We start from the raw sequence: 27,415 nt of genomic DNA on the forward strand, positions 1-27,415 counted from the left end.
TCGAAGAATCTGGCTCTGAACCTTCAGCAATAGAGTGCTCCTTAGCACTCTGCTTGGACATTGGTTCCAGGGTGGCTCAATACAAGAGAGTTCTGTCTGCTGGAACACTGGGAGAGATTCTGCCCCCTGCTTCAGCAACACATAGGAAATGTAAACAGCCCACAAGGAGAAGGGGGAGAATTTCTCCAATTTCAGTTTTTTCCTGGGAAGTTAAGCTATAGCCAAAACTCCCAAGTCTGTCTTCCATACTACAGTCCAGATATACACTTTTTAAAACCAAAAGAGGTGAAAGACTTAGACCCAGATCCTCAAAAGGCATTTAGGAACTTAACTCCTATTGAAATCAAATACCTTTGAGGAGCTGGGCATTGGCATTTGTACACATGATCAGTTGGTATATTACAATCATTCCTTAGCATACTGAACATGTTTAACATGGTGCATGTTCTTCTAGTAGTTCACTTTATCCAATAAATGAAAAATCAAATTATCCTTTTACTTATCCTATTTGTTCACATTTTGCAGAGGTGATTTCACAATCCTTTTTAAAAATTGTAGTCCCTCAAAAGGGGATGAAAGCGTCACAGGGCACAGATACACTGGAAGCACGCTTGGCTTGAGTTTCTAACTGAACTTTTTAATAAGGTAGAACACAGTTAACATTTTCCACTTAAATGCAGTTATCCCCCTGAATAAATTATTGTATACTCTATTGAGTTGAGAACAAAAATTCCACATACAGAGGATGTACGTGTTTTAACTTATATTTTTTTATCCATTACAACCACTATTCTGAATGATGTACAGATTCTGCTTTTCTTGAATTTTTCATTTGAAGGTAAATTACTACACGTATTAGGATCTGGCACACAAAAAGAAAAAAAATGTATTGTTTTGAGAGTTCTATTTCTTGAACTGCCTCCACTGCAGCACGTTTAAACAGTTATTTTAATGACTAATTAATTAGATGGCTTAGTCAAAGCCCACTATCAGCTGTGCAGTTCTTTGGTAAAGGCATGGCAACAGACTCCTTGCTTTCAGTCAGTGCCCTTGGCTGATGGATAAGCACGCTAAACTTAACCCCTTGGTTAGCTGCTGCCCTAACAAAACCACTGTTTGCGGTCATCGTGATGGCTTTTAAAGTGTCTCCTGTCCCAAAGATGGCTAGAGAGCGGCTATTAATTTTTGAACTAGCCACTAGTCTTAAGGCACGGTCAGAGGGCTGGTCTGGCACCACATTAATTCTCTTCATGAGAGAGATGGCTCGATCTTTCTCCCCAGGTCCTCCTAGAGTTTCTAAGATTGACTGAAAATCTTTGACTGCGGATTCACAAGCGAACAGCTCCTTGCCCTTCATGAAATCCTCCAACTGAGGCAGGACTCTCTCCTTCCTTTCCTGTGCTGCCTGCTCCGTTAACACTTTCTCCTTAAAAATGAAGTAGCAGCCACCACAGCTAAGGGAAGAGACATATGTAATTAAAGTAGTGATGTCCAAGTTAACCCTATTGCACACATCTACTTTGATCTCTGTAGGAAAAGCAATGCTGGCTACTAAATTCTCCCGGTCTACTCTGGTCACCTGCAGGACCTCAGGGCTTTCTTCCTCAGATTCACTGGCACTTAGGTGTCTCTCTTCAGTCAAGTGCTCTGCCAAAGAGTTAACAGCAACTACATCTCCCCGCACGGATATGCCCATCTCTTTCAGCCTCTCTGCCATAGGACTGGACACACTATTATAAAAAGCAAAGATAATATGGGGGTTGCTATATTGCACTGGTTGCTGACGGCTTGCTTGCAGAAAGTCCTCCGCCTGCTCAATGATGCTTTTGTCGCCATATTGGCCCCGGCCCAGCCAAATATTGTGAAGAGCTTCAGCCTTTCGACCAATTGCTTTCACCCAAGTGTGGCCACTATTTGCAACAACATCTACCACCAGCATTTGCTTTTCTCCACAGCAGTCTTCATAGGCAAAGACATGAAGGACACTGACGACCTCCTCCAGGTTCTCTGCTGACTCAATTATGGCTCGGAGATGTGTAAGATTGGTACTCTGCAGATGGGACTCCTTAATGGCCACCTTCCCCGCCTCCACCCTGTGCAAGAATTTCAACTCGGCCTTCAATTTGCTGCATAGCTTTGCTCCACCTTCTATACCTCCTTTCTGTGATCTGGAAAGGGCTTCTGCTCTCTTCATTAATTCCTTAGCAACGGCGATTCTCTCACAAAGCAATGACTGCACAGACATGTTGACAGCATTATTTCTATTAGATGAAAGCAAAAGAGATCATCATTACTACAAGTTCAGTGACAAAGACAATATAGAAAGAGGCTTTTCCAACACCATACATCAGAGCTTTGCACTGGATTTTGTGCAATAACTACCATAGTTATGTGGCGTGGGCATTAGAAACTGTAACACCTTGGCCAAGCTCTTCAAAAAAAGTGACTAATGATTTGATGGGGCCTGATTTTCTGCAGACGAGTACTCAGTGTTTTCAGAAAAATCCAGGCCTTCAAAAAGATGTCTTCCACGATTCTTCTATTTGAGTGTCCAACATCCCTAACCGCTTCTGAAAAAACTCAGCCCTCACTTCTAAGCTTATTCACACAATCAAATTTATACAAGCTTCATTGTGCTCTAAGGCTCCACCCTGTCCCTAAGTTTACACACTATTATTTTTAATTGCTTATACTGCACCCTGGGAGCTCATTGTGCTTTACCATTTTTAAAGACAGCCTCCTGTCTCTCCTTACATTGTAGAACTGCTGCTAATTAGGCGAGTAAACCTAGAAGACTGTTGCATGGCTGACCTTTAATTACAGAGAGAGTTTCAGATTACAAGGTGTGTAGTATAGTGGATTGACTATAGGCCTAGGATCCAGGAACTCCTGTATGGTAAACTGGCTCTGTGACAGATTAATTGTATGGCATTGGGCATGTCATTCCCCCTTCCCCCCCAATCAGTATAATGGGTATAATATTATTTACCTACTTCGTCACGGTGTGGAAAGGATCGGTTACTTAATATGGGAAGACTTCTGGGGGTGGGGGTGGGGGAACCACACAGAGCATCAAATATTATTGCAAGTAGTTTTTGTATTTACCACAGGGTAATACACATATACACCCCCCTATCATTTTCAGACAAGGTTAGATGCACACTAGTTGAAGAGAACCAGATGTTGATGACAGAGACAACTGGAACCAGACACAGGAACTAGGCACTCCCCCTGAATATGGATCTGCTAATGCAGGTTCTGAGCCCAGATTTGTGGAATCTTTGAGCCCATATGCAGTTGAAGCCACACTTACAACTATCTCTACCCAATATCACCAAAAATCTTCCAAGCACAAAAATCCTTATTCAATCCATCATCATCATCGTCACATGACCAACTCAATCTCTTCAGGCTCTTCGCCACAAAAAAATAAAGAAAATAGCAAAACAATCTACCTCTCCCACCACTAAGATGGCATTTAGAAACTCCTGAAGTACCTTCATTGGCTCCCTATTGCCTATCAAGTCAAATGTAATCTCCTCACATCACTCTTAATGTTCTCTTTTCATTTCTAAATGAGTCTTCTTTCCTGCTGCCCCTTTTGCCTGATGCTTCCTCCAGCCATATCTGAAAAACCAGTTCTTCAGTGCTGCTCATCACAAAACCCAGACACTTCACAACAGCACTCCAGAGTTTATGTTAAAATAATCCTACTTTCTTATTGATTCCCAGTCTCCCAAGCCATCATTTGCATCTGTACATAAAACCGACCAGTGAGTACACTCAGTTTTGCAATAAATGTGTTGGCTATATGTTTTGATATCACTACACAATTCATAACAGGAAAAATTAAATGCACGCAAATAATCACATTGTCATGATTGGTAAGGTCAGACCAACGTGCAACATGGCAGAAATGAAGAACAACCAGTTCTGTATACTCCTGGGGGAATTCTGCACCACTGCGCGTGTGCAGAATTCATGTCCCCCACAGATTTCTTTGCTTCCCCGCTGAAATGTGACTTTCTGACAGGGAAGCTGCAAAGGCAGTCACGCCACACTCCCTAGCTGCGCAGATACATTTTTTCAGACATCCGGAGCAGCCGGTGGAGAGGTAAATCACCACAGGGCTGGGGACACCCCAGCCAGTGGCTCCTACTCTGAGCTGGGATCAGCTGCTAGTTCCAGCTGGGCTGGAGGCAGAAGAGAGTGGGACTTCCTCTTCCCGTGCAAGGAGTTGCTGGGGCTGTGTCAGATTCACCCCCACAAATCTCCCCCAGCTGCAGAAAGCTCAGCATCCTGCCCTGCTTCCTGCCCCCAGTGCTCCTCAGCTATGGGGGGAGGGGTCACTGTGCAGGGAGCTGCTCCTCCATCTGCCTAACCCCCATGCCTCAGACCTCCCATACCTAGACACCCCCACCAAGCCTCACCCCAGACATTCAGAACCCCCCTACCCCTCCATACCCAAACCCCACCTCACTGAACCTCAATCCCTGCATCTAGTGCCCCTGGCCCTCAGCCCCCCTGCCTGCAGACCCCCACTGAGCTCCCTGTACTCAAACCCCCACCCCACCAAGCCCCATTCCCCCAGCACCCAGACCCCTCAGCTGAGCCCCAACACTTTCACTTGGAAGCCCCCGCAGAGTGCCATTGCTCCTCCCCCCAGCTACAGCCCTACAAGAGCAGAGGACGAGAGCACACAGCACAGGCTGGGGGAGGGAAACGCTCACCCCACCCCTACCTGGCCCTCCTGCGGTCTGGCCTCCGGCTCCTTGCAGCAGACACCGCCTGGAGAAATCACATGGGTGCAGACAGGGAGGAAGCGAAGCCACCATCTTAAGCCAGGGCAAAATGATTTAAATACCGGGCTGCTGCTCCCGTAGCAAGCAAGCAGCACCCTCCTCCCCCACCCCCCCCTTCCCAGGGCTCGCCCCCTGCTTATTGCTGAGCAGGTTCCCACCCACTTCCCCGGCAATCAAACCGCACCACGCCACTAACCCAGCAGCAGCTCGTTACTGCGTGTAACTAGCCCCAGGAATCTGCACTGAGCAGCGAGTCACCGGGCTTCCTTTGCATGCCTGAGTTCAGGTGATTCCTCTGTGTAGTTTTACCCAATGCACAAAACCTCCCCTAATGCAGGGGTCTCAGGCTGCAGGCTCGCGCTATAAAGGGGCATTTAAAAGTATGTAGCAGGTTAGACATCTCATTGAGAAAGGCCACACAGCCAAATCCATCCATCCGTCTAAACAGGCCCTTCCACCTGCCTTTCAAAAAAGAGACCCCCACCCACCCCACCCCGAGTGAGGTGCGTTTGGATCCCCAGGGGGGTTTGCCTGGGCTCCTGTCTCCTGAAATGGAGGGAGTGTCCCTAGCAAGGAAGTCTTGTTTACTGGTGTATCTCGACCCAACTGCTACCCCCAGTCTTTCTCTCGATGAAGGTAAATCCCTTCACCGGGACCGTGCGTTAGTCTCGGAGTCTTCCCCCTCCTGGAGTCCATCGCACTGTTCTATAGCTGTCCTTCCTCGGGGTCCCCGCCGCAGCCCGAGCGTGGGCAATACTTACACCTGAAAGGGGGGGGAATCAGCCCCGCGGCACGTGCCACGCTCCTTCCCCCGGTGCAACAGCAGCTGCTCCCGCTAAACCCATCCATAGAAAGCCAATGGCAAGGCCCACTCCGGCCCTTCCCCTTCTGCGAGCTAAGCGGAAACCCGGCCTGGCTGCCGCACGCTCTACCTGCTCAGCCGCCTGCAGCGCCACCTAGCGATCCAGGCCAGGGCTTTACTGTAGGGATAAGCTGAAACCCCTTCATTCTTACCTTGTGTTTTTTATTTACTTTAGGGGGGTATAAGGGTGAGGGCGCATTACAGAGAATTTATCCTGCTCCTACCATTCATACCCATATCTGTTCCATAGCTCTAAAAACTAACCTCCCAAGAAGGGAATGGATATATTTTTTCTCTTCCTCTGGATAGTAAGAGTTACTTTAGCATTTGCCAGATTAGGACATATTATGTACCTCAGGCTGCAACAGACAGATTCCCCCTCCCTCCCCTGCTTCCGGAAGAATGTCACAAATCGCTGCCCCCAGACATCCTGCCGACCTTTCATAGATTCATAGATTCTAGGACTGGAAAGGACCTCAAGAGGTCATCGAGTCCAGTCCCCTGCCCGCATGGCAGGACCAAATACTGTCTAGACCATCCCTGATAGACATTTATCTAACCTACTCTTAAATATCACCAGAGATGGAGATTCCACAACCTCCCTAGGCAATTTATTCCAGTGTTTAACCACCCTGACAGTTAGGAACTTTTTCCTAATGTCCAACCTAGACCTCCCTTGCTGCAGTTTAAGCCCATTGCTTCTTGTTCTATCCTTAGAGGCTAAGGTGAACAAGTTTTCTCCCTCCTCATGACACCCTTTTAGATACCTGAAAACTGCTATCATGTCCCCTCTCAGTCTTCTCTTTTCCAAACTAAACAAACCCAATTTCAAGTTAGTTCAGCTCATGCTCTCTCAGCCCGGCACTCTACCCCCTCTAAAAATAGCATTCAAAAAGTAAGTGGGGAAACAGATCAGAATAAAGGGATCAGTATTATCTTTGGTAAAAGTGACAGCACAGAAGTTACCCTTTATGACAAGAAACGATTTTACGATTTGTAAGGCCCAAAACAAGAATGCAGGGCCTCTACCTCCACTATGGGAGCTTCCTTATTTGAGATCCAATGGATCACAAGGACATCTCTGCTCCTTAGTGTTTGAAGGGGTGACATCTGGACCATCCTGGTATAACTAGTAGAAATATACAAGCAAACATGCACGAGATTCTCTGTGAAAATCTTTAGAAAGAGGGAGGGAGGCTGTCTACGCTGTGCTGATACTAAACATCAGCTGTGGTCCAGTCTCCAGGGAGTTCCTGCATCTTTCAGACTGGTTTTAAATCATTTTTTCCAACTCCAGACCACTCTTAATTGACTGATGCCACATGGCCTCCAGCCTCAGTTTAAATTTGCACCACATCCAGGGTTGCCAACTTTGTAATATTTAAATACCAGATACATCAGCAGGAGTGCTGGAACCTCTGCTGCCCTACCTATTCCCCCAAAGCCTCACTGCTTCCCCAAGGCTCCACCCCTCACCCTGAGGCTTCACCCCCATTCACTCCTCTTTCCCCTCCCCCCATCGCTCACTGCCCAGGTTTGGAGGGACTCGCCTGCAGAGCCGGGGCTGGGAGCTGTAGTCGCCCAACACAGGTAGGAGGTGGCCCTGGCTGAGTAGGGGCTGATGTTGGTGATGACTTGGTGCCTCCACGCCTGCATTTACTGGACTTTGGGTGCCAGTCAGTAGATCTCACTGGACACTGTCAGGTCCCCTGTTCGACTGGACTTTCTATTCGAAAACCAGACACCTGGCCACCCTAGCCACATCAAAATCCTTCAGTCACCATAAACAATATTGCGACACTGTCAGGCCAAATGCCAGCTCTTGCCCAGGCTGCACACATTAGCTAAGATCTGACCACCTGATGCCATCATGGCCTCCAGCCTCAGTTTAAATTTGCACTACAATTAACACCTATATGTTAGTTTTGCTCAAAATAGGTATTAGTCTTATAAGAATGCATAGGCGCCGACTTCCCCTCTACCGGGGGGGGGGGTGCTCGACTCCCCCCCCCGCCCCAGGTCCTGCCCCCACCTCCATCCCTTCCCCAAAGCCCCTGCCTCTTCCTGCCCCTGCTCTGCCCCCACCTCTACTCCCCTCCACCCCTTCCCCAAAGCCCCTGTTCATCCTGCCCCCACTCCATCCCTTCCCCAAAGCCACTGCCTCTTCCTGTCCCACCCCACCTCTTCCCACCCCTGCTCCACCCCCACCTTGCCTCTTCACCACCTCTTTCCACCCCCTCCCCTGAGTGCACCCTGTCCCCACTGCTCCCTCCCAGAGCCAACCTACACACCGCAAAACAGCTGTTTGCGACAGGCAGGAGGTTCTGGGAGGGAGCGGGAGGAGTGATCAGCGGGGCCACCAGCGGGGGAGAGGCACTGGGGGGTGGGTGGGGCAGGGGGGAAGCTCAGCTGCGGTGGGTGCTAAGCACCTGCTAATTATTTGCTCTGGAGCACCCACGGAGTTGGTGCCTATGTAAGAATGTATTTCGACTCTATGAAATGCTTGTAAGTTGTTGGATGCATTAATCTCACTTGTAATGTCTGTATTCCCTGCTATAAGAAAATACTTAAGCTTTGCTTTATAACGTTGAAAATGTTTACTCTGGACTTGTGAACTCAGGCATGGGTCCCCTTCCTCCCTTCCCCCACCCATCCAGAATGACTGTCAAAATAAAATGGGTTATCAAGGACCATTGCAATCCGAAGGATTGGTTAATGACCCAATTACACCTAGGAAATGCTATGTGCTAGGAAGCTTATTCTGTGGGCATGAAAGCTGAACGAAGGAAATAAAACAAAACCATAGGAAAATTTCCTGTCTTTCTGGCTGTTTGAACTCTAAAGGACCAGAGACTCTAAACTGAAGCCAGAGATCCCCAGGAGCTGCCTCCTGGATTGCCCTGAAAGACATTTTGAATGGACAGATCACTCCAAAAGTAACCTTAGTATGATGTGATTTTTGGTGTAAGTGACCATTGATCAGTAAGTCTAGTTTGTCTGGATGGCAAGCTAGACTGAAAGGTTTAAGGGGACTATCTGTGACTCCATGGCAGAATTGTTAGTGATCCAAACTGGCATGAGTGTCTGGAGGAGCAGAGCAGCTTCCAGGACTGGGGCCTTACTGAAGAAAGATCATGTAAGTCAACACATGGAACAGGGAGTCAGAACATCTGTTTAATGTTTCTTTTGCTTTTTTGTGGCATTCACATTACAGCACTGTACATCACAACTTTAGAAGTTTTGCAATACAATTCTAGGCTCTGGTACATCTGTTGATCCACACATGAAACCCTATTTGAAATCAAACTTGGAACAATTCTAACTTTGTCTTTCCCCTCCAATATTGTTTAGTCTCTCTGCTGCCAATATCCCACACATTAGCTACCATAAATTTATGCTAGCGGTTTAGAGGCTGCAATTTTAGAGAATGACATAGCAGCTGTTTCCAAGATTATTGTCTAGTGGATTATAGCCAAAGACTTTGATATTCATGAAGATGCAAGACAAACTGCACCAGCTGGAGACTAGCACCACTGTATACTTTGCCACAAAATGTACTTCACTCTTGAAGTGCTCTTTATTTTTGCATTTGATAACATGCTCCAAAACTAAATTACCATCACTTAAAAATAACCAATTTTAAAAAAAAATATATATATATATATATATATATACACATACACACACACACGTATATATATTTACACACACACACAAGTTACATGTATTTTTAACTTTCCATTAAAAATCATCTTTAAAAATTTCTAGGCCAAATGGTAAACACCTTTTAAAAAGACTCCATAAAGATTAGGCAATTATTTTAAATTGACTTATTTTCAGTTCAGCTGTCTTGGTACAGTGGCGTAATTTCCACAGTAGGAGTAAGCTACGGGTCATGATGGAAGAAAATGGGTGGTGGTTCTCGACCAAGCTCTGCCTGTGCGAATCATTAAAATGAAATACTCCTCACAGTAGGCTGTGCAAATGCTCAAAATATGATTGTGTGCACTCGTCGGAGCTTCACAGGGCTTTGAGCTTGGCCTCCCATTGATATACCCATGGGAATATGCCCATGCGTGCTGCTAGAATCCTTGGACATGCCTTTCTTGATTGGGGGTCCAGAGGAAAAAAAAAAAAAAAAAAATCACACCTCTCCCCTGAGACATCTCTCCATGTAAACTCTGCAGATTCATGATCTTCCCTCTCCTGCCTTAGCTGAGGAATGGAATAGTTACCCAGTGAGGATTTAAATATCAGTATGGTTATTTGAGTTCACATCCCTTAGAGCTATTGTTCCAGTCTCCTCTCTGCATCAATTACACACTGTTCAAAGACTGTCATAATACAGGGTTTCTAGCCTAGTAGATGGGGGAAGCTACAGATATATTTTGATTTTAGTAATTTTTTGAGTCCCATATTACATTTTCATAACCAAACTAAAGAAACGTGGTCTAGGTGGAATTACTACGAAGTGGGTAGACAACCAGTCGAAAAACCATACTCAAAGAGTAGTCATCAATGGTTTTCTATGAAACTCTGAGGACACATCTAGTGGAGTCCTACACAGGTCTGTGCTCAGTCCAGTACTAATCAATATATTCATTAACGACTTGGAGCATGGAGAATATGCTTATAAAAGTTGTAGATTACACCAAGATGGGAGGACAGAATTAGAATTCAAATCCTTTTGAATTCTAATTGGAAAATTTGTTTGAAATCAACAAGATGAAATTCAATATAGACAAGTGAAAAGTACTACACTTACAAAGGAAAAATAAATGCCCAAATACAAAATGGGAAATAACTGGCTCATCATGGCTCAGGGTCATAGTGCATCACACATTAAATATAAGACAATAAAATTCAATTGCAAAAAAGGCTAATATTCTAGGATATATTAACAGGAATGTTGTATGTAAGCCACAGGAAGTAATTGTTCCATTCTACTATGCACTGGTGAGACCTTAGGTGAAATACACTGAAGCCCAACACTGGATACACTTTAATAAAGATGTAGACAAAGAGGCCAGTAAAGAGCAACAAAAATGATAAAAGGTTTAGAACACCTGGCCTATGAAGAAAGGTTAAAAAAAAAACTGGCCATGTTTAGTCTTAAGAAAAGAACACTGGAGGGGAATACCTAATCATAGTATTCAAATATATTAAGGGCTGTTATAAAGAGGATTGATCAATTGTTCTGCATATCTACTTGTCTTACCTTTAATAATTGGCTTAATCTGCAGGAAGGTTTAGGTTAGATATTAGGAAAATCCTTTTAACTATACAAAGAGTTAGGTACTGGAATAGATTACCAAGGGAAGTTGTGGAATCCCTGTCACTGAAGGTTTTTAAGATCAGGTTAGGCAAACTCTTGTCAGGGACCACCTAAGTATGTCGCACATCAGTGGAGGGGGACAGAGTAGATGACTTTTTTAGGTTCTTTCTAGCCCTACATTTCTTTACAAAAGGTAAGATTCTAGAGTACAAGATATCAGCGTGAGAGATGTGCTGGTATGCCGTTCTGCCACATAGCAGATGAAGCTTTTGAATTCGCGCATTATTCTCTTCCTTTCCAAGTGGCTTTTGAGGGCACTGAAGGCATGAATTTAAGATTTATGACAACCTGCACTGCAATTCCATCACCCAATTTTGTTTTTTTCTTCAAAGACATTTGAAAGTGAAATTAGTGCTTCTGAGAGTAAAAGACTAAGTGAACTGGATTGGGTGAATCTAAGTGCAGTCTTTGGCACACAACTTTATTGCTGTGACATGTGTGTCAAGGCTACCTGCTACAGAAGATCCTACTTATCACCGTGTTTTAAATTAGTAGGGGTCCTTTAAGAAAGGCCCAAGAAAGAACGGCTGGAGCACTGTCACACAAGTTAAGTAGTTTACAAGCAAGTTTCTGCAGACCTGGTTGTTGCTTTCACACCAGCAGCCTACCAAATTAAGGGCATGTCTACACTATGCAGCTTTTAGCGACAAGACTGTGTCGACACAGCCTTGTCGCTAAGTCAGCGTGTGTGAACGCTGTCGTTATTTTTATCGGCACTTTTGCCGACAAAATACTTCCAGCCCCGCGAGCAGCGTTAGCTTTGTTGGCAGGAGAGCGCTCCTGCCGACAAAGCCGCGTTCACACTGCCACTTGCGTCTTTCGTGAGGGGGCTTTTAAGTACCTGTGAAAGACAGAAGTTTCATCGACAACATCGCAGTGTAGATAAGCCCTAAGTATCTGTCCACCTCTTTTACATAAGGAAAATGATCCTATGCACCTACTGCTCTTGGTCATTTTACATTTTGATGTCAGTGAAAGGTATTCGTAATTTTAGGTAATCTAAACAATCCGCCAATAGTACTCTCTTTGAGAATGACTGTAGAACAGATTATTTTGAGCACTAAAAATATATTTGCTTCTATGTTTCTTGTGTAATGCAAATTCAGAGTTCTACATAACTTTCAAATTATACCAAAACTTGTCTAAAAATAAAACACTTAAGTACCCAGTCTCACACTTGTGATGCATTTCACTGTTGCTTCTAAAGAAGTTCTTGACACAAGTGTCCCATTACTTCATGCAAGTTAGATTAACATTTCAAGGGTACTTTACATAGTTAAGCACAATTCAAGGATTATTTTAAGGCATCCCTTTTCCTTTCCACCTACTGTAGAATTTTATTGATAGTACTGGAAAAATACTGTGCGCTTGATAGCTAGCAGGATCTTTATTTTCCCACATCAATTCAAACAACAGTACTTCAACTGTGAAAAATGCAAGTTCTTTAGCTATGAAAAATGCTCCAGTAACAGAACACCTGTATTAGCAGACATGCAAGTTGATGGTTCAATCATTCTAGTGTTCCAAAAGCAGTACTCTTACTGAACTATATGGGAGATCCACACCATACCGGGAGGACTTGGCTCATTCTGCATTATATGCAACAGAGATTAGATAATTCCATGTTTGGACAAACTTCACTGAAGCCAATTGTATGGGCTTTTTTATATTACACTATAAATAAAATCCTAATGTTAAGTAATATTCACATGCTCTCACGTGTTTAAAAAAAACTAAAAGTAATATCAATTTAGTTTGGCTGGCATAGCTCCAAGGCTGAGGCTATATGTGCTTGTTACTAAAATGTATGCTTTCTTAATAAAATAATTATACTGAAATTGAACTTTATATAGAAAATTAAAGACACAAACTTTCCGCACAAAACTGTGCCTTTTGTATGTTTTATTCGTTAGCTTTTATAAGCTTTTATTATAACACTTATTTTTGCACAATTTCATGTACAAAGATTCCAAGTATCAATGGGAATAATTCTTTGTATTAAGATTCCAAGTATCAGTATTAGGACCAGAGCATTTGCACGGATAATATTTAAAATATGAATCAGACAAACCATGTAGAAATAAGTATGCAGAAACTGCAAACAAAACATTTAGGTAGCGAAAATTAAAAAGATCCGTGTGAATCCACACAGTCTTGCTGACTACTATGCTATCGCAGCCAAGTAATCCTTAACCTCAGTTGGAGTCAGCCTTCTAAACCCTGCTTCATTACAGATCCCAACTTCTATGTTATCTTCTGTCATTTGCCCTTCAAAGCTTTCCTGTTAAAGAGAAAAGAGAGTTTCCTTAACTATATCAATAATTTCATACAACAACAAAACCTATTTAAGGTATTTCTCTAACCTTTAGTGTTAAGATAGCTGTGTGAATGGCATCTTCAAGTTCCAAATCTTCGTTGTATCTACAAAAAAGAATGAGATCACAGTTCTGTTTGAAGCCTAAAATATTCTCTCAAAGACCACTAGAATCCTCATGTATTTAGAGTTTCACAGATATGCAACTTGGATTAGAATTATTCCATTAACCTGACAGTATAGAACAAAACCACTTCAAACTTATAAGATATTGAATATAACCTGTTCGTTACACTGGACCATTCCCCTGCTGCCCTCTAACAAACACCCCCTCATAGCCAGGCCAGTCAAGAAGTTTGTGCTAAACAAGCAGAAACATTTTTCTTTCAGTTTTACTTAAACTTCTAGTATCTTCACTTTAACATTGTATTATAAATATCAGAACATCTAAAATACTGTAAATGATTACACATTGTAATCTGGCTGTGAAAATTCTGAATTTAGCCAATACAGATGTACATATCTATATTTTAGGACAGTGGCTCTCAACCAGTGGTACATGTACTCAGGGAGTACGCAGAGGTCTTTCAGGGGACATCTAGATATTTGCCTAGTTTTATAACAGGCTACATAAAAAGCACTAGTGAAGTCAGTACAAACTAAAATTTCATTCAAACAGTAACTTGTTTATACTGCACTATATATACTCTGAAATACATGTACAATATTTATGTTCCAATTGATTTATTTTATAATTATATGGTAAAAATGAGAAAGTAAGCAATTTTTCATTAATAGTGTACTGTGACACTTTTGTATTTTTATGTCTTATTTTGTAGAAGTTTTTAAGGGAGGTGAAAGTTGGGGGTACGCAAGACAAATCAGACTCCTGAAAGGGGTACAATAGTCTGGAAAGGTTGAGAGCCACTGTTTTAAGAGTTTGATAGGTAATGCAGAAGCGTTACCTTTTTTCAAGGAAAGTTTTTCCATTCACATAATTTTTTCCCATTGCTGTTGCTTTCCATGCAAAGTAAGCCCCCTGGATAGATGAAAACACATTGAATTATTTTCATGTAATTTATTTATTCTAACACTTACTAATCACTCAACTGATCTGTAAACTAAAATACAATAGTTTCTTATGAAAACTTTTTGGTTTGGATATTTACGGCTCCTAATAGCTATACAAGACTCTGAAAGAAGAGGTTTTGAGGACTGGCTATTAAATGTCTGCTGCTAAGAAAGTACAAAAATTCCTTTATTTAAGATACTATGTACTTTCAGTTGACATTTTACCCTTTCCTTGAAAGGTGAATTTTATGAAAAAACAAAAACAAAAAACAAAAAAAAACAGCGATTAAAAACCATTTCTATTTGTGGCTCGTTGAACAGAGAAAATTTTTGGACTATTGGGAAAGATGGGAGACAAACTCACCGGGAAATGTGTGCCTCCACCGTCTATTACAGTGCATTTTATATATTATTGTATGATAAATGAAATTGCATAGCTGTTTTGTAATGCATTATTTAAACTATATTTTGCGTCTCAGAGCCACATGCTGCTCTTAATCTGAGCAAGAACTCCTTTTAATGTCAGTGGAAGTTGCATGCATCAAACAGGATAAAATATACTCATATCACTTTTCCAAGGCAATAAAGCCTTTGAAATTTTACATTAATATGTTAGGTACATTTCAGTTTTTTAGATTTCATCAAGTATCATTACAATGATTAATTTCCTTCATTGAATACTAGAGCTGTGTGAACAATATATTTCTTGGTTTGCTGCCAATTCTCAAAAGTCAGGACAAAAATCAGTTTTGTATCAAACCAGAAACAAAATTTCAGCAAATTCCAAAGTTAAAAAAAATACACTTCAGGTCACACTAAACGTTTTGTTCTACACAAAATGAAATGTTTTGTTTTGATTCTGAGCTTTTTTTTTAAAACATTTTTGAATTAAATAAAAATTAAATAAAAGGCAATTTCAAAATAAAAAGTTGTTTCAAACTGAAAAAGCAAAATGTTTTGTTTAGAAGGTACTGAAATTAAACATATTGACTGGTGTCTTTTTCAAATGAACTATTAGCAAAATTAACACAAATTCATGAAACACTTCAGTGTTGTCAAGTCTGCATTTTTCACCCAAAAAAGTTTTGTTGGAAAAATTTCATCCAGTTCTATGAAATACAAGTAGTATATATATATTTAAAAAAAAATGCTTGGGCACAGAACAGTGGATTTTCAAAATAAGTTTACAGTCCTGCACTGCAAGTGTGAATAAATAATTTTGATCATGTTCCACGTGAATTAGGTGAAATCTGATCACCTCCTAAGGTGATCAACTTTTTCAGTGTCCAAAGTCTTCCTGCCTTGAGGATATCTCACAAGCACACAACACTTTGAACATCGCTCTAAAAGCCAAACACTCAGTTGTTATTTTACAACTGCAACATACTTACAGATGGATCAGACTGAAATAGATATGGTCGTCCCTCATTCCAACCACATATCAACAATGATACTCCAAAAGGACGTACACCACTACAGGGAGAAAAAGAAAAAAACCCACAACCATTGCTTAAATCTAAAATTATCTATTTTAAAAGTTCGTAAGACCACCCTTAAATATATCATTTGCTTTCCCAATATTCATTTTTATAACTAAATTAGCCATTATAAAATCCTTCCTCCTCACAATCTAATCAAGATAGATTTACTATGGTTATCTTGTCCATTTTAGCATTGTAATACACAAGAGGTCTTCTCATTGCCTCCTCTTTTTCTTGAAAAAAAAGAATAGTAATGGGGGAAGTCCATAGTCCACAAATTTAAAATATATGGGGATCTATGACCTTCACACTTTCAAGATACTTAATAGTACATTCCACCCACTACCACATGGACAGCTAGCAGTTCCTCTCACCCAAACTACACTGCAAGAACATTTCTTGACCAAGAGAGGTCCTCCCTCCCTTTCAGGCATAAAATGTTTAATTGTCAATTAACAACAAACTTCCACAGCATCTTTCACCTCACATCAGAAAACACCTTACGAACATCATCATGAGTTAGATAAGTATTTTACAGATGGGGAAACTTGAACAAGAAAGGGTAATTTCCTATGTATATGATAAGCAGCCCTGAGACAGGAAAGCAGAAATTTGAGTAAAAAAAATATTTGGTAAGAACAGACAACATTGCAGCTAGTTTAGTAAGAACTATTTACCCAGACTGTGTGTACTCCTGCATCACAGATGCAATCCTCTGTACTAGCTGAGCTGTTGGAATGGGCTCATGGTAGACCAAGTAATATTGCTGGGCAAGCTTCCGAGCTCTGTGCACAAGTACTCTACAAAAGAGCAAAACCAAAAATTTTTAATTGTAGGAAAAAGCTAAAACATCTATGACACCTAAGCTAAAAGTTCTATTATAACATAGGACTAAACAATTCTGTATTTTCAGTGCTAGAGTGATCTAAGGGAATGGATACATGTGTTCCATTGGGATATATTATGCACCAACTTAAAAGTCACTCTGAGACATAAGGAAACATGAAACCTTACTTGATTTGAAATGATTTCTTTCATAAACGTTTGATTCTCTATTTTTTTATTCAATTAAGTTTAAATGTTTTTATATTTATGATTCAATTAAGATATTTGTGTTAAGAAAAAAATTTATAACATTACATACCACCATCATGGTTAACCATTAAGAGACAACTGATGGCTTTAATATTCTTGGGGAAATGGATGAGAGAGAGCTGGGAGATCAGAAAGGCCTATTTGCACCAGTGCCTCCAGTTTTCATGAATTAAAAGATCTAAATCAAGACCAATACAAACACCCTCTCGAACAGCAGCAATGTTCTCATACCTGTAATCAGGACCCATGCCACTATACACCAGGCCTATATGTTTAGTAATTGATTCTACTTTGTGTACACTCCTTTCATCATAGAGAATGGATTTCTGTTTCTTCTCAGTTGCCAACACCACACCATTTGCAGCTGGAAAGAAAAAGATACATTTTTATGTTTATACATTCAATATAAAACAGTTATCAAGAGCAGCTGAAGCACAAAACAGTTTTGCTAGCATGTGAAAAATTTTCCCTCCTTCCCATAGCTCTCAAGATTTATATTAGCATATTAAGCAGTCATCCTTGAGAGCAGCTACCCCACCATACATAGGTGCCGAGCATACCTCCTTCATCTCTCTTACCATTTTAAAATGTATATAAAGAAGTTTCAGCAATTGCTACATTAGGTGTCATTGTTATGTAAATTAGTTCAAAACTGAACTACCTACCCAAGGATTAGGAATCAGAAGAAAGATTTTTGTGTCTATTAAATCTCCCTCTAAACTAGAATATTTACTCAAAATGTACGTTCCTCATAAATGTATCTTTGTACAGTATTTATATTCTCTTCATCCTTCCCCTCTTTTAAATTGTTTCTCTGAAAATCAACGCTTGGAGATATTATGCCAACCAAAAGCATGTGAAAATTCATCTAAAAAGGACAAAAAATGCAATTCCATGCTATTTTATAAATCACCTTTCCCTAGACCTCAGCAGAGTAACTAGGAAATATGCATTTTCAAATAGCCGAAAATCTGTTGAGATTCTCCTTCCAGACAATGCATCATACTAAAACCCAGAGCATTAAATCTAGCATTGGATTAGTCACATCTTAATATACCTTTGAAAATTTCTTATACCTTTAATTCCAACGGATGGGGCCCCTCCAGCGACTGCTGCCAAAGCATATTCAATCTGAACAAGTTTACCAGAAGGGCTAAAAAGAAGAACACATACAATTCAGTCATAAGATACTTTATTAAAAAATATCCTCAAGTCTTTATTTGAAAGCTAAACAAATGTTGTATATTTGTCTTTCACCTTTTGAGATCTAGCATCAAGTAAGGCAGATCACAAAGGAAAGTAAGTCTGGAAGTCTCACTCTAGCTTGTAGAGGACCTGGACTGGTTTACCATAGATTTTGCTGTTGCAGAATTCTGTCATGAATCTTCTGTGATGCCTACTTGCACTATACCTGATGAAAATTGTTTTCTAGAAACCAAGTAAAACATAAAGAAGCAGGTCCCAAAAGCACGTTCCCTTCTTTTCAACTTTACTCCATTTTATTTTCAATTAATATGTAGAGCCTTGCAAATCCACGGGTATCCGCTTTACAGCCATGGACCATTTTTGCAGATAGCAGCTTAGATACGGATAAAATTTTTGTATTTGCACAGGGATCTGGAGCAGGTGGAGGGACCTAGGCTTCCCACAGCTGCCAGCGTGGCTCTCCCTAACCAGGCAGGGGGTGGAGGGAGAGGCGGACGCGCCTCGGAGCCCCAGTCCAGCCATGGTAAGAGCTGGGCGGTCAGCTGTGGTAAGCCATGGCGGATCCTCCACCTGAGCAGCCCCCGGCCCCTGCCCAGGGCAGGTGGAGCATCCGTGCCGCGGTTCCTCACACCTGCCCGACCAGCTCTTACTGTGACCAAGCTGAGGCTCCTAGGCATACCCCCGCCTCCCCGCACTGGAGCCAGATAAGGGAGAGCCACACGGGCAGCTGGTACGGAGTCGCGGACCCTCCAACCGCCCTCAGCCGGGCAGGGATACGGCCACTGGCTGCTCTCAGCCCCCACCCCCACAGCTGCCCGGGCTCCCCGGCTGGGCTCCACACTGGCCTGGCCGGAGGGCAACGGGGGGTGGGGAAGAAGAGGGGGAGAGATCCGCCACTCTGAAAAGTGGACAGGTGAGGCGCCCCCCGCCCCAGACCTGCGCGGTGACCTGTGGAGTTGTTTAGAGCCCTGCAAATCCATGGCCATCTACAGATATTCACAGACAATTTTTGTGGATCGCGGATCGGATGTGGATATACATTTTTGTATCCGCACAGGTCTCTATTAATAAGAGATTTGCACTTAATTTAATGGTCTCACTTAGAAGCAGGGCATGGGTTCTTGGCAAACCCAAGGAAGCAGAAGACTCAAGAAAGAATGATTGTCACATCAATTTTTTTTTTCCTTGTCTGCTTTTACCATACAGATTTTTGAAAGAAGGTTTGGGCCACATTAGACAACTGAAAAATACTTATTCATCCTCATAGTCATAAACTAGGGAATTTACTAGTGTGGGTTTACAAAACTGGCAGTTCAACAGGCCACCACATCAACGCTTACTGAATGGTAATGAAAAAAAAAATTCTACAGAAGGGTGAATAAAACAATCACTTGTTCCAGGCTTAAAGTGAATTTGTTTATACAGGGTCATCTTAGTGCTTACCTATTGGGCTTAAAATACCTAGACTTCTTGGAACAACAGGCAGACCTTCATCTAACCAAGTGATTATGTAAACTGAGTGGCCATCCAATGTACTGTTTATCTGATCTTTTGAATTACACTTTAAAACTGGTGGTCTTGTCCTCTTTTTGTGGACATCAAAGAGAGCACTGTACTTTTTGTAGGAATAGAAGTCAGCCCTATGTACTTGGCCAAGTCTTCCCTTCACCCAACCACCCTTTTACAGTGTGGTGTATAACAGCTAGTTGCAGCCTTCCAGCCCAGAAGTGGCTGCATTTAAGTGTTGCTAAATGTACGTAGTTTGTGAAACTTTTTAGGGGACAATTATATAGATAAAATATTGATATGAGGTTTGTGACCCGGCAACAATGGATTTTAGAGAAGTGACCCAGCAAACAAGAATCTACTCCTATGCTTTTGCCTATGAATTATAAGAGAAGTAAATACTGCAATATGTATTTTGAGCTCTCTACACCTTGTCCTGAACAAAACACACACAAAGGCTATGACCATTGGCAAATAGATCCATACATATAATACTGGACACTACCAAAATGGTTTGAACATCAGCTTGCACAAGAACAGATTTGTTTTTGGACTGTGATAATGGCATAAAAACAGTAAATGTGATGTAAAGAATAGTGACTTGTAGTATTAGTTTTTACTTTGGGGGGGAGGGGAATAATTTAGAGAAACAAAAGCCAAGTAGATTTGAAGTAAGTTTCAGGAAATACAGTAGCTGTTGTGAGTTAAAAGGTTTGTAATTCCATTAGAAAATACGATTTCCAAACTGTGGTGAAACATTCAGTACATTAAGCTACAGATCTTAATGTGTTTAATATGCACATCCAAAAAAGCCCCCCAAACAATGAAAGGGAAATTCTATATTTAATACAGAAATGCTTCATCTGCTGTATTTCAATAGAGCTTAGGTCAACATTTTGCAACTCTAGAGTGCCTCCCTCCAATATTATGTGGGCACTTTCTCAATTATACCAGATTCCTGCTTTCGGTTTCTGTTTTTGTGCTTCCGTGGAGTGTTTCTGGTTACTTTGAAGCAGCTTTCTTAAAAACAAAAGTCTGCTTCCTCTGTTGGTTTACGTAAAGTGGGTATTTCTGAGCAGAAATCAAGTTTTACAAAACACAAAGTGAGACAGGGAGGCAGTCTAGCGCGGCGGGGGTTTGGATTTTGTTTAAGTTTGTTTTTAACGTGTCCGTCTTCCCTTCCCACTACATACAAGTCCACGCACCCCGCTGCAGCCAGACAAGCCCAGGAACCACACCCTGGAGAGCGCGGGCAGGCCGGCGCCTGCCGGGGGCAGGGGACGTGAGCTGCGCTCCAACCCCCTGTGAAGGGCTCGGGTCACTTTCTAAACCGGTCCTCGGGCAAGTAGGGCCCGGTTTCCCCAACTACTGCCCGTTCACAGAAACCCCTCGCTGACCCGCATCGGCACCGCCGCGGGGCCAAACCCATGCCCCGGGGCGGGGAGCGAGGCCCCGGCAGGCTGGGTTGGGGCCTGGTTACAGCGGCGCTGAGCTCCGCTCACGGCAATGGCAGCGCCGGGGTGTCAGCGGCGGAACCCAGGCGTCCGGCTCCTGCTCCCCATCCAGCCAGGGCGGCCCGGCTGAAAAGTGAAACCTCCTCGCCCGCCGGCCCCATCTAACTCCCGCGGCCAGAAACCCCCACGCCAGGAGAAGGGCCCGGGCCCGGGATGGAAGTGGGGGAGGGGGCGATGACTGTGCAAATCCCACCCCACGCTGCCGCCCGTCCCAGTCCCCGGCCACGAGCCCCCGCCCCCCGCAGCAGCCGCTTCCACCTCCCCGCCGCGCCCCACCTCGCCGCTACCTGAATGTGGTGAGGGAGAAGCTGTAGCCGCGTTCCGCCGCCATCTTGGTCCGAGCCCCGCTGCAGCGCCGCCGGCCTGAGTCACCTCCCCGCGTACGCCGACTCCGACCCCTGATTGGGGGGGACTGGGAGGCTGCGCAGGCATGCCGGGAATTCCCCGTTTTCACGCGCTAACTAGCTTCCCTGGGGCGATCGCGAGGCATGCTGGGGCTTGTAGTCCGATGGCTGTGTGGAGGGCTGCGCAGAGAATGCTGGGAGTGGCAGTCCTGCGCCCTGGAGCCTGGCGGGCGCCAGAGGAGCAGGGGACTCACTTTCCCAGACTGCCCCGCGGGCTCCCCCAAGACCAAGCGGCCTCTCTGTCTGCACCGCGAAGGGAAGATGGCGGCGCTGGTGGTTTTCTGGTCTCCGGCGCGCGGGCTGCGCGGGCTCATGCAGCGCTGCTGGGGGCAGCTGGAGCGGAGTCTCCTGCGGGGGCTGCCCGGCCCGCCCTGGGGTAGGTAGAGCCCGGCCAGGCTTCCAGCCCCTTGCGTCGGCTCCCGGCATTGCCCCCGTCTGAGCTGCAGGCTCCCGAGCTCTTGAGGCTGCGCTGCCTGGGCTGTGCGCCCCCCGTCCCGAGCTCCCCGTTGGCAGGCACTGAGAGATCTCCCTCCCTCCCCCCAAACCGAGCATTATCGGCCCTGCCTCGCCGATGGGGAGCCGAGGCACCGCGAGAGCAAGTGACTTCCCTCCGGGCACACAGGAAGTCTGTGGCGGAGCCAGAACTGACCCATTTCCTCTGAGCCTCGGTCCAGTAGCTTAGCGAGACCATTTCCTCTCCCCAGTCCCGTTTCCCTTGCAGTGCGCGGTGGATGCCTGTCTGATCATGTGATTTCTAACCAGCAGAGGGGCGCAGTTCTGGAACAGCTTTCCAAGGGGAGATGTGGGGGCAAGCAACCTAGCTGGGTTCAATGCTGAGTTTGATAAGTTCATGGAGGGGATGGTATGAGGATACTGCCTACCATGGCATGTAGCCGATCTGTGACTGCTAGCAGCAGCTGTGATGGGACGCTAGATGGGGATGGTTCTGAATTACTACAGAGAAGCCTTAAGTGTCTGGCTGGTGGGTCTTGCCCATGTGCTCAGGGCCTAACTCATCACCATATTTGGGGTCAGGTAGGAATTTCCCCCTGGGTCAAATTGCAGACACCTGGGGGGGGGGGGCACGGGGATTGCCTTCCTCTGTAGTAGGGGGCATGGGTCACTTGCAGGTTTAAGGGTGGATTCTCTGTAATATGGAGTCTTTAAATCATGATTTGAGGAGTTCAATAACTTAGCCAGAGGTTATGGGTCTATTACAGGAGTGACTGGGTGAGGTTCTGTGGCCTGCAATGTGCAGGAGGTCAGACTAGATGATCACGATGTTCCCTTCTGACCTTAAAGTCTATGAGTCTGTAAATCCAGCCATGGAGACTACAGTAACTCCTCACTTAAAGTCGTCCCGGTTAACTTTGTTTCGTTGTTACTTTGCTGATCAATTAGGGAACTTGCTCGTTTAAAGTTGTGTAATGCTCCCTTCTAAAGTCGTTTGGCAGCCGCCTGCTTTGTCTACTGCTTGCAGGAAGAGCCCCTTGCAGCTAGCTGATGGGGGCTTGTAACCAGGGTGGACCGGCAGCCCCCTATCAGCTCCCCGCTCCGCTAAGTTCCCTGTGCAGCAGTTGCCTGCAGTTCAGCTGTGTCCCTCCCCACACTGCCATGTGCTGCTCCTGCCCTCTGCCTTGGAGCTGCTCCCCGAGACTCCTCCTTTTCATCAGCAGAATTGAATCTAGGGAAGAACTAGATTGTATGGCGGTAGTCGTGTGTGAATAGGAATCTTAACTGTACTTTTTGTGAGTTTTGTAGGTTTGTGGCTTGTGTTTTTTTTTGTAGTACTACAGTCCTTTTCAGAGATAAATAAGGAGACTTAAAGTGAACCTTTTCTAATGTTAGAGTTTAGGGTTTTGAAGTCCAATCTTCCAGAAGGATATGGGAAAAGAAGGTATTGTTCCATAGCAGAAACCTGAACTGTGTGTGAATGAAGTTTTTTGTAATGTAATGCAATCTTTATATAGTCCTAGATATTCTCCTTGTTTTTATAACATTACAAGTTTAACATTTATTAAGTTAAGAGGTCAGCAGAGCCATGCTCATGTAAACTGCACCATTTTAATTTGCCATGTAACCTATTGCAAAAGCATTGGATTCAATTAACTGAACTCAGTAGGTGTAGGCTATTTCTGACGCATTTTTTTTTCTTGTTTTCTGAAGCACCAGCATTGGCTGTTCAGGCTCCAGCTACTCTTCCTGATCCACTGGAAGATATTAGGGAAGAAAGTAACAAGGCTCCAAACTTTTTAGATAGCATCTTTTGGATGGCAGCTCCCAAGAAGAGACGTACTATTGAGGTGAACCGCTGCAGAAGAAGACACCCTAGTAAACTTATAAAACTCAAGGTAATCTGCCCAATTTCTATTAGCTTTGCCATCTCATTCATTGCAAATAACTTTTTTTAAATAATGCAGTATGTTTATAAAACACTTACTTTGTGCTCATCATTTTCTAAAGCTCAAAAAAGATAATATTCCTTGATGGTGAGAACACCTTGAAAAACCTCTCTGGAAATTCTCTATAAATATATTTAAAATATTTATGCCACTTAAAGTACATCCTAAATGTTACATTCAAAATATGCAACCTTAAACTACATTTTAAAATAAGAGTACAGTTGAGATCAAAACCAATAAAATATGAAATCTCTTTATACATCTCAGTGTGAGTGAAATGGCTAAATATCCTGCATATCAAGATGAGCTTGTGTGTTTTGGAGCCTAATCCTGCAAACATTACCAGGCGTAATACTTTAGCCATTGACTTCAGAAGGACTTCTTGTTCTAGTAAACACTTGTCCCAGTGATCATTTTGTAGGATCAAGCCCTTACCAATTTGCAAAATGTATAGATTCTCAGGCCAAAAGTTAAGAAAACAAAACCCCAAAACACAAAGTTGATTCACTTAGTTTGGTAAGTGGTTAGTTCGTAATTTTATACCTGATGCTATACAAATAAGTGGAACCGTGGTATGCTTTAAAGTCTTTGTAATATGAAATTGCACTACAATTCTCTACTACTACATCTTTGCTTTTAAGTTTTTAAGTGGGGAGAGATGCCAGGTTCTTTTTTTATTCTGATGAGTAGTAGGCCTGCATATCAGTAAAACTGGAATTTGCACGGCAATATTCCATGTGGTTGCTTGTGGGAAAATCATATATCTCACTAAAATTGAAATGAGGTTTAATGGAACAAATAGCTATTGCTCATTACCTTCACCCCACCATTTCTTAGCATTTTATGAAGTTCTTCCCTGTTTGTCCCAACTTCTTCACTTCTAAACTTCTCTTGTTTTGTTATCTTTTAGACAAATATAGATGTTTGTCCTGAATGTGGCAATCTGAAACAGAAGCATGTCCTTTGTGGCTATTGTTACAAAAAAATTAAAATGGAAACTGGTCTCATAAGGGTCCAAATAAAGGAAAAGGAAGCAGGGCCATTTAATGCTCCCACTATAGAGACTGTAGTCTTGTATGAGGGAGAGAAGCCCACAGAACGAGATGAAGGCAAGCGGATCATTGAAAGAAAGAGAAAACGTCCAAGCTGGTTCACACAGAATTGATTCCACGGAACTATAGAACTCCATGTGGTCAAAAACAGTTGATACTTCAGGAAAGAAGAAAATGTTTATCAAGAACATTCATTTTTTTAGTTCACTTAATGCTAAGATGGGAAGCTGTCACCTTTTGGAAAACCTACTTCAAAAGCATTTCCTTTATGTGGGATTGAATGTCATTGCCATAGTGTGGCAGTGGGAAATATCTGAATGTAATAGCATCGTAGTTGTAAAAAGAGAGAAAATCAGGAGCAACTTTATGTTGAGGTACACGCTTATTGCACATTAAGTGCAACATATTGCTTTAATGCTATACTACTGTAAATTTAAATGGTGATTTTTACGTAATATCATAATGTAAAATACATTCACAGCTGTAAAATAAAGTATATTAAGTTCTGTAGGGAGAGCTGTTCTCTGCTTTTTTTATTATTTATTTATTTATTTTGACTGCTACTCTGAAAAAGTTGTCTGGCTTTTCAAAATTCTTTTGATTAGATGCTAAGAATATGAACCGAGAAAAATCAACTTTAAAAATGTATGAAGAGCATGGGGAGCAGGGGTAATTTTCAAGTTGGGTCTCTATGAAATGGAGTTGTTTGAGCTGGGAATTTCATTGAGTGTTTACAGCAAGTCATCTAACATCTCTGTTTATCAAGATGTGAAGTAGAAACTTATCTTAGAGGGCTATTATGTGGCCTTTAGTAATTGTAAAGTACTTTGGAATCCTTGGATGAAAGCACAAACATTAATATTAAGTATACTCACTGGAAACCTATTTTGTAAGGACAATAGCAAATGGCGGGCCACAGCCATAAGACTTGATCAGGTAAGCCACAGCTGAGTGATCTGTAGTTGTCACAGTTAACCAGGTCCCCACTGTTTTGAGGGCCAATCTGCATTCTCCATGCTGAACTTTTTTGGGGTGGGGAGAAGAGAGTACTTCTTTGCAATGCATATGATGCACGGCTTAGGCTGTTGTTACTCTCTGCAGGGAGGATGCAAAACCACCCTCCCCTGGCAACTGTTGCTTTCTAGTGCCTTCAGTTACAGCAGTCAACTGAATCCTCACTTTTCCCATTACAGTGGTGATCTTATATTAAGATTGAGACTGACTTACTGTTTAAATATGGATTCCTTCCTCCCCCTCCCCCCCGTACTCTAAAATGTTGCACTTGCTTTGGATTATCTTGAAAATTGATGTGTTCCGTGATGGGTCAGGGAAGGGTTAATGATCCAAATTTGAAGTCATTTAAGCAAACGATTCCTGAGATATGGCACACATCCCTGTCCCCTCCCTGAAAAATGGTACATCTCAAGAGCCATGAGTTAAAGCAGAGTGAGGCTGATGTGTAACTTAACTCTTTATTTCTTAGTTTTCAGAGGTTTTAAGTGTAGATGTATTCAGAATTCTGGAAAGGCATGTGACACTGCCAGTTAACCTTAACTGTGTTAATTTACGTTTTTGGGGCTATGAATGGGCTTCCACCTAGCTGATGACCTCCAAACCCAAAGACTGGGATGAGGACAGGTGTAAGGGTGGGATATCCTCAAGATAGATCATGCAGCCTGACCTGCAAACCCTCAGGCCAGAGAAGGAATGAGTGATGATGGAGGTGAGCCAGCAGTCACAGCATGGCCCTATTCAAGCCAGAAATTACTTGAATCCTTTCTTTTGTGTCCAGCCAAAAACCCCTCCAAATCCCACCAGGTCTTTCTGACTCCCCAGCCACAAATGAAGCCAAAGAAATGTGGAATTACAAGAGTGCAACACAGAATGGAAGATTTTTTTGGTGCCAAAGATGGAAGAGATGAGGAGGAAGGGGATAGGGTGGGGAAAGTGATTAGATTATTTTTTCTTTTTTTTCCCCTTTGAGGGGAAGATACAGATTTGTTTTGGGGAGAGATCAGAAGAGTGAGTTTATGTTTTGCCTGTCAGTAGGATTTTTAGGCCACTCATGTACAGAGCCTAGAGTTACACTTTGCTATATTTTTGAGTGATGCACCATAATGGACAGAGAGGTGTTACAATAACCTGCTGAACAGAAATGTGACAATAGAAGTTTGAAAATCTCTGATATAGATAATATATCACAATCTATACGTTGTATTTGTGTAACCTGAAGTGTGTTGGCCATTTAGTAAAGTTTTGTAGTGGTTTGGGAGTATTCTATTGTGTGTGTTTGGGGGGGAATCTAAAATGCTCGTCGTTTGGTGCTTCTAAAGGCAAAAATAACAATAATTCAGATGTATTTTTGAGTCAC

General features: G+C 42.9%; 3 protein-coding genes across 3 annotated transcripts; 1 reads left to right on the forward strand and 2 right to left on the reverse strand.

Moving 5' to 3' along the window:
• Nucleotides 1-870: 870 nt before the first annotated feature.
• LOC113407007 (UPF0415 protein C7orf25 homolog) lies at nt 871-5,682 on the reverse strand. Its single transcript, XM_026654052.2, has 2 exons — nt 5,564-5,682; nt 871-2,261 (listed from the first exon to the last, which is right to left on the reverse strand). Exon 2 carries the CDS (start codon nt 2,243-2,245, stop codon nt 977-979), a length of 1,269 nt encoding a protein of 422 aa, XP_026509837.1. The 5' UTR covers nt 2,246-2,261; nt 5,564-5,682; the 3' UTR covers nt 871-976.
• A 7,383-nt stretch (nt 5,683-13,065) lies between these two features.
• Nucleotides 13,066-21,570, reverse strand: LOC113407001 (proteasome subunit alpha type-2). The gene is made up of 8 exons (XM_026654037.2): nt 21,474-21,570; nt 18,037-18,113; nt 17,192-17,324; nt 16,543-16,665; nt 15,776-15,857; nt 14,279-14,352; nt 13,363-13,420; nt 13,066-13,280 (listed from the first exon to the last, which is right to left on the reverse strand). The coding sequence occupies exons 1-8, from the start codon at nt 21,515-21,517 to the stop codon at nt 13,164-13,166; spliced, it is 708 nt and encodes a 235-aa protein (XP_026509822.1). The 5' UTR covers nt 21,518-21,570; the 3' UTR covers nt 13,066-13,163.
• Nucleotides 21,571-21,649: 79 nt separating this feature from the next.
• LOC113407005 (39S ribosomal protein L32, mitochondrial-like) lies at nt 21,650-25,494 on the forward strand. Its single transcript, XM_026654045.2, has 3 exons — nt 21,650-21,966; nt 23,757-23,941; nt 24,903-25,494. Exons 1-3 carry the CDS (start codon nt 21,675-21,677, stop codon nt 25,155-25,157), a joined length of 732 nt encoding a protein of 243 aa, XP_026509830.1. The 5' UTR covers nt 21,650-21,674; the 3' UTR covers nt 25,158-25,494.
• Nucleotides 25,495-27,415: the final 1,921 nt, after the last annotated feature.

The sequence above is a fragment of the Terrapene carolina genome, unplaced genomic scaffold (assembly GCF_002925995.2).
Source record: "Terrapene carolina triunguis isolate 2854851 unplaced genomic scaffold, T_m_triunguis-2.0 Scaffold179, whole genome shotgun sequence".
Taxonomy (NCBI): domain Eukaryota; kingdom Metazoa; phylum Chordata; order Testudines; family Emydidae; genus Terrapene; species Terrapene triunguis.